The sequence below is a fragment of the Orbicella franksi genome, chromosome 10, assembly GCF_964199315.1.
Source record: "Orbicella franksi chromosome 10, jaOrbFran1.1, whole genome shotgun sequence".
Taxonomy (NCBI): Eukaryota; Metazoa; Cnidaria; class Anthozoa; order Scleractinia; family Merulinidae; genus Orbicella; species Orbicella franksi.
This window is the reverse complement of record NC_138154.1, coordinates 8,483,066-8,495,907: the sequence shown is the minus strand read 5'-3', so window position 1 is coordinate 8,495,907 and position 12,842 is coordinate 8,483,066. Positions and strand designations below refer to the sequence as shown.

General features: G+C 42.5%; 3 protein-coding genes and 1 pseudogene across 3 annotated transcripts in view; 3 read left to right on the top strand and 1 right to left on the bottom strand.

The window, feature by feature from the left end:
- LOC145500997 (uncharacterized) overlaps positions 1 to 12,842 on the bottom strand; it is a 383,300-nt gene that overhangs the window by 7,078 nt on the left and 363,380 nt on the right. The window lies entirely within an intron of this gene.
- LOC145501599 (uncharacterized) lies at positions 3,624 to 5,941 on the top strand (annotated as a pseudogene).
- The window catches only part of LOC145501057 (uncharacterized), a 176,870-nt gene continuing 172,149 nt past the window's right edge, over positions 8,122 to 12,842 (top strand). Inside the window, exon 1 of the mRNA XM_081480620.1 lies at positions 8,122 to 9,363. Within this exon, the coding sequence (XP_081336746.1) occupies positions 8,171 to 9,127 (957 nt within the window). The 5' untranslated portion in view covers positions 8,122 to 8,170 and the 3' untranslated portion in view covers positions 9,128 to 9,363. The remainder of the gene's footprint in view (positions 9,364 to 12,842) is intronic.
- On the top strand, positions 9,717 to 10,949 carry LOC145501598 (protein CFDP2-like). Its single transcript, XM_081481036.1, has one exon. The coding sequence runs from the start codon at positions 9,717 to 9,719 to the stop codon at positions 10,947 to 10,949; it is 1,233 nt and encodes a 410-aa protein (XP_081337162.1).

The following is a 12,842-nucleotide window of genomic DNA, read 5'->3' as shown; positions in this document are numbered from 1 at the left end:
CTACTTCTGAACAACTTTCCATATAGTTCTCAAAGCTGATTGGCATTCGGGACAGGGTGTCAGCATCCGCATTGACTTTTCCTGGTCGATACTTGATTTCAAAGTAGAAATCGGCCAATTCTTTAACCCACCACAAAGAATGACCAGGAATGTATGTCAAGGGGTTGTTATCCGTGAAAACAGTAAACTTTGGAGAGTAATAAAGGTAATCATGAAAATGGTCAGTTACTGCCCATTTTAGAGCCAGAAACTCAAGCTTGCCTGCATGAAGGTGGTACTTCTTTTCAGCTGGTGACAGTGTTCATGAAGCATAAGCAATTACTCTCATGACCCCATCCTGGTTTTGGTACAACACTGCCCCAAGACCGTCTTTAATTGCATCAGTGTGTAGAGTGAATGGTTTTGAGAAATCTGGGTAAGCCATAACAGGTGGATGACTAAGCTGCCTCACTAACTCTTGAAGGGCAAGTTGCTGTTCCCTACCCCAACAGGTTGGTGTCTTTGAGGGTGGTTGACCATCCATTCCAGTGCTAGTTAGGAGATCATAAATTGGTTTTGCAATTCTGGCAAAGTTCTTAATGTACCTTTGGTAGTAACTTAATATTCCAGCAAGCTGTCTGACTTCACCAACAGTTCTAGGTGACACTTCCTTTAACTTCGCGATAGCCTTAACACACCCTGGGTCCATCCGGTAACCATCACCTGACACAACTCTTCCTTGAAACTGAACCTCACGTTTAAACAAACTACATTTACACGGCTTCAGCTTCACTCCATGTTCATGCAACTCTCTTAACACCGTTCTCAGGTGCTCAACATGTTCTTCAAATGTCCTGCTAAATACTATGATGTCATCAAGGTATGGTATGGCCACTTTGTCCCTCAGTTCACCCAAGCACCGTTCCATACACCGCTGGAAATTGGCAGGCGCATTCATCAATCCAAATGGGATCCTTATCCATTCATACAGCCGCCATGGTGTAATGAATGCTGTGGCTGCTCTGCTCTCCTTGCTCGCAAACCCCTGGTGGTATGCCTTGCCCTGATCGAGAACACTGAACCAACTATTTCCACCAAGACTATCCAGGGTTTTTTGGACTCTAGGGATAGGATGTCTGTCAGCAATAGTCCTGTGGTTAAGTTCTCGGTAGTCGATGCATAGTCTCAGAGACCCATCTTTCTTTCAGACACAGACAACTGAAGAGGAATATGGAGACTTAGATTCAGTGATGAAATTCTGGTTCAGAAGGTCTTCAATGTACTGTTTCACCTCTGGGTACAATGGTCGAGGGATTGACATGTACTTCTTCTGCACTGGCTGGCTATCCTTCAAGTTAATCTCCATTTCCAGATCAGGGATGCAACCAATATCCCCTTCACTATAGGAGAATGACTCACACTCTTCCCTCAGCATTGTCTCAGCTACAATTTGCTGATCTTGGTTTAAGCCTCTAAGGTCAACTGCTGGGAGATGGTTTTTGCTTTCTCCATCTTGTTGCCCAGAAGGAGTTGGTCTTGTTGGCCTTTGAGGCTCGTGCTCCCTTAGATGTTGTTGGTCGGTCCGGATACTGCATTCACTCAGCCTCACGTCTGCCGCAGTCACTGATTTCACTACCTGAAGAACTCCTAATGAGGTGCAGCTCTTAACTGTGATGTCATGATCTGTACCATTGTACACAGCAACTTGTACACGGGATGATTTTCCTGGCTTGATGTTTAACAAAGTCTCATTAACTTCCAAGCCCTCTGGCAACAATTGTACTAGTTTGTCTGGCTCAAACAACATTGGCATTTGCCTGTACACAGGACCTGTATTTGTACAACAACTGACAGTAACTGTGCTATCCTTAGGTATGACCACATCTTTTCTTCCAGTTCTCACTTTACAAATGGCATCTGAACTTGAACTCTGAATAAAGTTAACAAAGGCATCTAATTTTGCCTTATCTTTTCCAGGGAAACTCTTGTAAATAATTGGCTTTGGATTCTGGTCCTGGCTTACCAGCTCTTCAATGACATTGTATCCCAGAATAGGACAGTCTAACTTTTCTGATGTTACAAGGAAAGGCACTAACAGTTCTTCTTGACTACTATCACTGCTGAGAGAGGTTAACATCACTCTGACTTCCACCCACCCAATGTAGGGTTCCTTAGTCCCATTTACTGCTGTTAAATTTAGATTTGTATCCAGAAGCTCTGACAACTGTCTAATAGCTACTTGTCCTAGGTGTTGCTGAAGTAATTCGACTGATATTATGGATACCTGGGCACCAGTGTCCCATAACAAGTCACATTCACAGTCATTGAGGAAGCACTTTACCATACACTTCTTACCAACAAGGCCAATAACTTTAGCATGTTCACTTGGAGTTAAATGGCCAACACAGGCTGGGTCTACAAAATCTTTAGACTTACTCGTACTTGCCTCAGAGAGATGACTTCTTGCTTGGCACAACACCTTGTGTTCAGACCAGTGTCCTTTCTGACATTCTGCAGAACAATACCATACACTTTGACACTGACTACATCTCTTCAGCTGTCCATTCTCGACTCCAGTTTTACAGCAGTTGTTACATTGGTGAGACTTGGGTGGATTTACGACTGTTTCCCGTCTCGCAGAAGCAGTCGATTTCTGTTTAACTGCTTCCTGCACCCTCTTGCAAAAGGAGAGTCACTCCCACACTTAAAACAGTGATTGCAATACTCCTTCTTGTTTTCAAGGCAGCTTGAACACAAAGGTGGTCTTCTCTCCGGCCACTTCCCATGGGGTACACTTTGGTCGGTGCTCCTCTTTCTGACCTCACTTTTCAATGCGTCAACTTCTGACTTGATTGCACTGATAGCTGTTAGAAGATCATTCTGAGGGGTGTTTTTCTTGTTTTCTTCCTTTCCTTTAGGCGAGTCATCAGATACTGCAGATACTGATAACGCCGGTGGTTTGGTCTTGCTATTGTTCCTTAGCTTTTTGTACCTCTCCTTTTCTGCTGAGGTTGCCATACTCATCTGTTGCATAAACACTTCATCTGACACATTGGGTTCCTTCGGGAATGGGCGAATCTTAGCACGAATACTTTCATCCTGTAAACCAGTTTCTACTGTTTGAAGAAACAGACGCTGTACGTGCCCAGAGTCATACTGTATGGATGTGTCATCATCTCCTTCACTACGTGCAAACGGAATCTGCTGCCTCAGATCTAAGGCATTCATTAAAAACACCTGAGGTGATTCTTTTGGGCTCTGACATAATGATGCTAGTGTTTGATAGAGTTCTGATGTATTCTTCACACCACAGTGGCTACGGAGAATTTTCTTTAACCGATCCAATGTTAGATCTTTGTAAGTTTCCAGATAACTTCTAAGCACCATACCAGGTGTGATCAAACGAATAACACCATCAACAATTTCATTTTCAGCATAACCCTGGGCCAACCCCGTTTGAATTTGACATGCCAGTGAGGAGAAGCTAATTTTATCTTTCTGCTCAGGCTCCCCAATTTGACCACTGATCTTAAACTGTCTACGTAAAGCGCTGGTCGCCAACAGTTTTTGGACAGTCTTCCTTCGCTACAGTGGGAGGTTTGGAATCACTTTGAACAATCTTTCCACTCTTACCTTCGTCCTTAATGCCAGAAGATGGTTTTTCTGTCGACAACTTTTTCACATCTTCAAGGTACGGCACAACTTCGGCTTTTTTTAACTTGCCAATTCCTTCCTCGAGTTGCTGAACAATAAGTTTTGCCACAAAGAGTTTGCTTTTCCCTTCAATTTTCAGATACCGTGTTGAAGAATTAAAAAGGCAGGGGGTGGACTTCAGCACATTTCTCTACATTCCTGAAGTTGATCCATTAACAAACGACACATTTCATGAAAGGGAGGATCACTGCCATATTCTTAAGAGAATCTGGAAGCACACCAGGGAAGGTAGAGTATTTATTAGCAGAGAGGAGACCCCCTTTACTTTTCTTAAAACAATGATAACAATTATTACTTTGAACTCGTCATGATTTCAAAACAGTCATTTTCTGTTTTATACACATCAGAATAACAAAACAAACACTTAGTCATACTGCCTGCACACCAGATTCTCAGAATATGTTAACATTATCAATAAAATAGGTGCCTTTTTTCGTTTTTTTTTGGGGGGGGGCATATTTCTGTGCTGCCTGGTCACCTTCCAGGTCATTATAGAGGACCGCTAGAGTGCTCACATGGCTCACAATGACCATTTACATATGTACAAAATAAAGAGAAAGCTGCTGTTATTTTGAAATATAATTTTTTAATGTTCTGTATCTCAGGTGGATTTGACGGAATGAATCTGCAAGGTTTTGACGAAGCAATGTTGGATGCAGGCACTGGGTTGACACGTGCCTCCTTAACTGGAGAGCAAAAGCAGTCAGTAGGAGGTGCAGAAAGGATGCTGTCTTTCCTAGTTGCAAAATTTTTGCATGAACATGGCTACATACAGGAAGCAAAATACATTGATATAATTGCAGGTTAGCACTCCTTCACCAAATTCAAAAGGACCTTTCTTGTAAACCTGGGTCGTATGCTTATCTTCTCCTTAAGCCATGCCAACTACACCCACCTGGGAAAGCCGCCAGAGGATCTAATTTTTAGCCTGTGTATATAATTTTCCAACACAAAAAAGAAAGCTCACAATTAACAAATCATCGCTTAGGCTGAAACAGTGTAGATCAGTGCCAAACCCTTGAACAATGCTCCTTTTCTTACTTGATCTCTTCTCCCAGTTTTCTGTCTAAGAAATAGGGTTCTGCTGTCATGTCTACTCTGATGATAAAGAATATTATATTGTTTAAACCTCATGAGTCCCAGTTCTTTGCAGGATGGCATGAGGCAGCTGACAGGAGAGGACTCTCTGAGTTGGAGTGATGCAAGCGCAACTATGAAATGCTGAACATGATATTAGATGAGTGGATACCATGGCATAAGGAGAACCCAGACCTTTCAACTGTCGATGTCAACAAGTATGTTCATTTAAGTATGCAAATGTACATACACAATTAGGACTAATGGTTCAATACTTAACTATATCAAAAAGGAAAAATGAATCAAAACTTGAAATCTACTTGCATTGTACATGCTTTATTACTGTGTTGTTCTTATAAATAAAACATTTAAAAGAACAATTTTAGAACGCCTTTTTCTCAAAAATCCAGGTGTTATGTTAAGTTTAAGCCAGAAGGAATTGGATAACTTAATAATTTGTGTTGCTTTGTGGTAATTTGTAGGCCAATCAAAGGAATTTGTGGATTTTCACAAGAGACCGTCATTGCAGTCACCACCAACATTGAGAGCATTGAATTCCGCAGAAAAGAGAATGGCATTCATGGCTTTGAAGAACATCCACGTGCTGGCACAACAGATGATGTTGAAGCTTTCTTTGCACTGCTGCATCATTTCCTAGGTCTCATTTTTACTTTGAAGGAATTTAAAGCTCTCTGGAGGAAGCTGGTGAGGTGAGGAAAAACAAGTTAATATTATTGATATTAATAATAATAATAACAATAATAATAATAATATTATTATTGTTATTGATATTAATAATAATAATAATAATTATAATATTATTATTATTGTTATTGTTATGGTTATTGTTATAGTTATTATTGTTATATTTCTTCTTAATGTCATCAGGGAATTTACTAAGAGAATCAGAGATGACCTCCCATTTTACTACTGGACAGCAAATGAAAGATACAGAGAATGGGAAGAATTGCCTTCTTTCAATGAAGCACCAGATGTGCCAGACAACATTGATGCTTCTGAACATCCCCTCAGGCTCCATCATCTGACCTTGAGCAGAAGAGAAGACTCTTCTATCTTCACAGCAGGCCATAGCTTTCTTCCTGCCCGAAACCAGACAACAATTCACCAGAGGCTTCATAGGCCTGAAGGACAACTACCCCCCAACTTGTGATAGTGGTCCTACTGAATAAACTTAATTAATATAGTCAGGGCTGTCAATAAGTTGCAAAGCAGTGGTGTTATGAAAATCTTTTGTTTATCCTAAGCAGCAATGTTGTGTTATGGGTTGTGGCCCTTGATGACAACCCTACTATAATGTCTATGTCCATTTTTTTTTTTTTGGTTGGCAGCAATAATTTACACAGTTTCGCCTGGCCAATACGTTTATAATCAGTAAATGATTTCAATGTTAAAATTACATAATACAGTAACCAGCAATTGATGACAGTGTTAAAATAACATAATACTGTAATCAATAAATGATTCCAATGCTTTTAATAACATAATCCTTCTACATGTAAAGTACCACAAAAATTGTTACAAAAAGGGAGCAGGGAGTGAAAATTGTTTATCAAAATCCTTGGAGTCAAAGTTTGTAATAGTTTTGAGATTAAATATCCAAGCACAAGTCACTGTTATATTGGTTGTTGTTATCATTCTTGCCCCACCGACCTTTCTTGGTAATTGTTACTGCAGAGTAAAGTCTAAAGTCTCTGATTTTCGGTATCCATCGTCTCTTTATGAAGCACAACTTGTAGTCAGTAATTTCATCCCATTTGATGGCTTTTGTCAAATTTGGAATTTTCTCCACTCCACAGCACCCAATGACAAGCCAAACTCCATTGCACAGAACTTCAAATGGGATGGCATTTTTGTCTGTCAAATTGCTTGTTTCAAAAGAGGCTCTAACTGGGACATATTCCTTTGTAGATTTCAGTTCCAAAGCTTTTTTTAGGGCATCCTGATATTTAGTTGCCCAGAATGACCCTTTAACATTGAACGATTCTGAGAAGTACTCCACCTCATCGGGATCAGACTGGTGATCATCCAGATCAACAGAGTTGTCTTCTTGCTCATCCCCTTCAGGAAAACATTCGTCTTCGCTGATTACAGGGCTACCCTCTTCACTACGATCTGACAATAATTCGGTAAAAGTCTTGGAATTCAGTGCCACTAAGCAGTAAGTTGTCGAAGTAGAACAGTTACAGTGGTATTCGTCGATTTCCATTGGTGGTAAACGATTGTCAAGTGGAGAGTCTTTTATCACACTCGGTCTCACGTACTGAGCGGCGGGAGCAGGTATTCATTCAAAAGACCAAAGCAATGATCTGGTCAGTCCATCTCCTGTAAGATCACTTGGGTCAAGACACTGTAAAAAAGGAACAAGCAGGAGGGTCATGAATTTTACCATTATTTTAGGATGTCTTCTAGCTGATTTAAATTAAGCTTACTGTTTTACAAAAGACCGCACACTTCAGCGATGCGATGCCGCGTAGCTAAAACACAAAAGCAACTCCAGAGATCGCTTGTCTCGGTTAACAAGCCTAAAAAAAAAGATCACAGAATCTTGAGAACTTACCGTGATATCACAAGAAGAACTTATTTGTATCAGCACAGGGCTTCTTACCTCAGCAAATAATTCATCCGCCAGCGAATTGTCAACAACTGCAGGGATGAGAGCTCTTCTTCGTTCGTCCATGCTTTCCACATAGCTTATATGTACTTCCCAACAGACCAACAAAACACAAGTAAAACCCTTCACCATAACGGCAAAATTCTCCTTGGAAACGCAGTGAATATAAACTAAATCGCTACTCTTGAAAGCATAAGCCACGGAATCCAAACAAGTGTGAAAGCATGCCATGGTTTTTTCGCGAGAGCGTGGAACATATGATGACGTCACGTACGCAGTGATAATATAAGTCTCAACGAGGTGCATCATGGGATACTATTCGAATGTCGTCTGGTTAGTCTCTTAAGTGTAGCTCATTTATATTTCTAAACTTTACTAGTATTTATGCCCGTCTTCATATTTTCTATCATATTTTCTATTTTCAACTTCGCCAAACAATTCACTTCCATTACGAACCGCGACATCGATATTATTATGCATTCAAGAAAATCCCTTCTCTTTGACAGTAACACCGCCTGGATCAAGAAAAACAACAGTTCTTTTGACGTTACTATGGGCAGCTTCGACGGAGCCGAAGTATGCGAGCTCGTAGGCTTATTCATTCTCGACGACCTGTGTAACATATACGGGATAGACAACATCGGGCTTTACAGAGACGACGGACTTGCCATCTTCAAAAACATCTCCAGACCTCAAGCAGACCGTACAAGGAAGGACATAACAAGACGCTTCAAGACATATGGACTTAACATTACCATACAGACTAACATGAAAATTGTTAACTACCTGGACGTCACCTTCGATCTTACAAAAGGTACCTACTGCCCCTACAGAAAGCCTAACGACGAGCCGCAGTACATCAACACAAAGTCTAACCACCCACCTAACATAATAAAGCAACTTCCAGCATCCATCAATCGCCGTATTTCCGCCAACTCATGCAACGAACACGAATTCAACAAGGCCAAACCAATCTACGAAACTGCTTTGAAAGCCAGCGGATACTCTGAAACACTAATTTACAACGAAGACAATCAACCAACACGCCCCCGACGCAACAGACAAAGAAACATTATATGGTACAACCCTCCATTTAGTAAAAACGTAAAGACAAACATCGGTAGAACATTCCTGAAGCTCATATCTAAGCACTTTCCGAACCAACATAAATACCACAGCCTCTTCAACAAAAACAACGTCAAAGTCAGCTACAGTTGCATGGACAACATGAAAACAGTAATCAACAAACACAACATGAAAATAACAAACGCCGACAACAACGCCAACGCAATCACCGGAGAGCAATGCAACTGCCGCAAAAAAGACCAATGCCCGCTAGACAACAAATGCCTGACTTCCAGTGTAATCTACAACGCACAAGTTACAACTAACAACACAACCAAGAACTACATTGGACTGACAGAAGGAACATTCAAACAGAGATTCTCGCAGCACAAATCCACATTTAAGCACAGAAAACACATCAACAGCACCGAGCTTTCTAAATACATCTGGCAACTACACGACAAAAAACAAGACTTCAACATCAAATGGTCAATTATTAGCCGTGCAAGACCTTACAACAACATTTCCAAACGATGCGACCTCTGCCTCACAGAAAAACTAATGATTATCAAACATAGCAACGACAATCTACTAAACAAAAGATCAGAACTTATTTCTAAATGCCGGCACGAGAACAAATTCTACTTGAAGAACGCTTGACACTTTCTTTATATTGTACTGCACCCACGCAGTTTATACTCGTCCCCGTAATTTCTGTCTTCACACCTATTGTTTTCCAGTATAACTATCACTTATTGTAATGCAACTAGTCCAGCAATTAGCCTATTGTTTAATACCGTGTATATATATCTAGTTGATAGGAATGCTTATCATTAAATACTGTCTGATGAGTGCGTAAGCACGAAACTCGGAGTAACAGCAAATCTTGCCTCTTCGTTATTACTCATATACTCAGCTCTACACTATATGTGTATTGAGCACTATTTTAATGGGATCTGCTACTTCCTCATATGGTTATTTTCTATTAGATAGATATTGTCTCTAAAGCAAACACGTCCAGAACTATAATCACTGGTGACTGGAACACCACTCTTCATTCAATAGATAAACGTGGAGGGTGACAATGGCAAGAAACAAGTTACAGGAATTCTCTTCTTAGTTTTATGGACAAATTAGGTCTTGTTGTTTATCGAGTCCGACCGAAGCTAGAACTACCACTGCACCCTATCGGGAAGCAGGGGTAAAAGATGTTAACACCCGGTTGGAACAACGTGCGAAGCAGCGAATGATGCATAAACCGCCGACGAAATTGCTGTCGCCAAAAGCGTGTGTGAAGATCGGGCAATGGAATGTTAGGACAATGTTTGAGACTGGTAACTGCGCACAGGTGATCAAGGAGATGCAGAGGTATGGTATTAGTATTCTAGGAGTAAGTGAAATGAGATGGAACTCTTGTGGGAAGTTGAGGGTAGCTACAGGCGAAACTGTGCTATACTCAGGAATGGATGAAGGTGAAAATCATGAGAGAGGAGTTGGCTTTATTCTGTCCAAAGAAGCTGCACAATGTCCACTGGAATGGGAGCCAGTGTCTGAGAGGATAATCAGAGCCCGGTTCAACTCGAGGTGGCAGAAGGTTACCATCTTGCAATGCTATGCCCCAACAAATGAGGCAACGGAGGAGGTGAAGGATGATTTCTACGACCAGCTACAGATGGTTTTGGAGCAGGTGCCATGTAGAGATGTGAAGATCGTCATGGGAGCTATGAATGCTAAGATGGGAATGGATAACACAGGCAGAGAGGAGGTGATGGGTAAACATGGAGCAAGAGCTGAGATGAATGAAAATGGTGAGAGATGGGCGGACTTCTGTCAGGCAAATGAACTGGTAATCGGTGGAATGCTGTTCCCCCATAAGGAGTGTCACAAGCGGACATGGAGGTCTCCTGATGGTGGTATTGTGAATCAGATCGACCACCTGGCATTTAGCAAGAGATGGAGGAGCTCACTGCAGGACGTTCGCACGATGCATGGAGCAGACGTTGGGTCAGACCACCACCTGTTGATGGCAAAAGTCAGGCTAAGGATTGCCAAAGTGAGAAAGGGGGATAGTGGCCGAGTGCGTTTTGAGGTCAGCAAGCTGACAGATCTGGAGGTTAGGAACGCATTCAAGCTAGCACTGCATAACAGATTTGAGGGTCTGCAGCAGTTGATGGAGGAGGAGGAACTGTCAGTGGATGATGAATGGAGGCAGATTGAACAAGGTTATGTGGAGACCTGCGAGCAGGTGCTGGGTAGGGCAAAGGCAAACAGGGAGTGGATCAGCAAGGAGACTTGGGAGTTAATCGAGCAGCAAAAGGTGGCAAAAAACACCATAAACATGGCCAGAACAAGAAACCAGAAGAGAGAGGCAAGTAAAAGATATCAAGAGTTAAATAGGGAGGTGAAGAGGAGGTATAGGAGAGACAAGAGGGCATATGTGGAAGCAGAAGCTGAGAGAGCTGAGGAGGCTGGAAAGAGGTGATGCAAGGACTTTGTACGAGATCACTAGAAAGCTAAGTGGGAGGATCCAGAATACTTGTAAGCCAGTGAGAAATGAGGCAGGCGTGTTGCTCAGGACAGCAGAGGAGGAGATGCACCAGTGGAGGGAGCACTTTCAAACAGTGCTTAACCATGAGGAGCTGATCAACCCGCCAGAGGTGGAGCCAAATGACGAGCTTAACATCAGGACAGGTCACGTTACACGTATTGAAATCAAGAATGCTATAAAGAAGTTAAAAAACGGGAAGGCTGCAGGATGTGACAATATTCCACCAGAGGCAATTAAGGCGGGAGGGGACACATCAGAGGAGGTTCTTCTGGGCCTCTGCAACAGGATATGGAATGAGGAGAAGATACCAGAGGAGTGGAGAAAAGGTCTGCTAATCAAGCTGCCCAAGAAAGGTGATTTGAGCTACTGTAAAAACTGGCGTGGCATTATGTTGCTGAACATGGCAAGTAAGGTGTTTTGCAGAGTGATCCTGGAGCTCATCAAGATTGTGTTGGACGAAAAGCTGAGAGAGGAACAGGCGGGCTTTCGAGCAGGTCGAAGCTGCACGGATCAAATAGCAACACTGCGGATTATTATAGAACAGAGTATCGAGTGGCAGTCCTCCTTGTACATCAACTTTATCGATTTTGAGAAGGCCTTCGATAGTATCAGTAGAGATGTTTTGTGGAGGTTGTTGCGGCACTATGGGTTGCCTGACAAGATAGTCACCATCATCAGAGTTCTCTGAGGGTTTCTCCGCACAGGTGGTACACAATGGACAGAAGACTCAACCATTGGATATGAGGACCGGGGTAAGACAAGGCTGCCTGCTATCTCCCTTGCTGTTTCTGGTCGCCCTGGATTGGGTGACGAGGACAGCCTCTGACAGGAAAAGAGGTATTCAGTGGACCTTTACGACATCATTAGAAGATCTTGACTTTGCCGATGATCTGGCCCTACTGTCGCACAGAATACAGGATATGAGGGATAAGACACGAGCCTTGGAGGTACAAAGTGCGAAGGTAGGCCTGAAGATCAATGCCACCAAGACAAAGCTGATGCGTATTGGTACCAAACGTGATGTTGTGTCGGTAGCTGGGAAGCGGGTTGAGGAAGTGGATGAGTTCACATACCTTGGGAGCATTGTAAGCAAGAAGGGAGGCACTGACGAGGACATTCAGGTACGAATTGGAAAGGCAAGACAGGCATTTGCGATGCTGAGACCAATATGGCGATCCACGGCACTAACAACCAAGACCAACCTGAGAGTCTTTGGGACAAATGTGAAGGCAGTGCTCTTGTATGGTTTTGAAACTTGGAGGCTGACCAAGGGATTGGAGCAGAAGTTGCAAGTGTTTATCAATAAGAGCCTGAGGAACATCTTGCGGATTTGGTGGCCTAGAAAAATCAGCAACAAGGACCTTTGGAGTCAAACAGGGCAACGACCGATAGAGGAAGAGATAAGACAGAGAGCTTGGGGCTGGATCGGCCACACACTGAGGAAACCAGATGGACACGTAGTCAAGAGGGCACTAGAGTGGAACCCACAGGGGAAGCGAAAGAGAGGGAGACCCCAAAACAGCTGGAGACGCATGAGAATGGCAGAGTTGGCGGCGAAGCATGTTACGTGGAATGAGGCAAAAGGCACTGCACAAAATAGGGTTAGGTGGCACGTGCTAGTTGAGGACCTATGTTCCACTTAGGAACGAAGAGGATTAAGTAAGTTAAGTTTATCGAGTCCTACAACCCAAAAAGAAGGCATTTACTTATGAATCAAAATCTCTGAAGCTTAAATCTAGAATTGACTTTTTTCTCATTGCACAGTCTTTGAAGTCAAACATAAGAACAGCTGAAATCCGCTCCTCAATTGCTCCAGACCACAAGGCC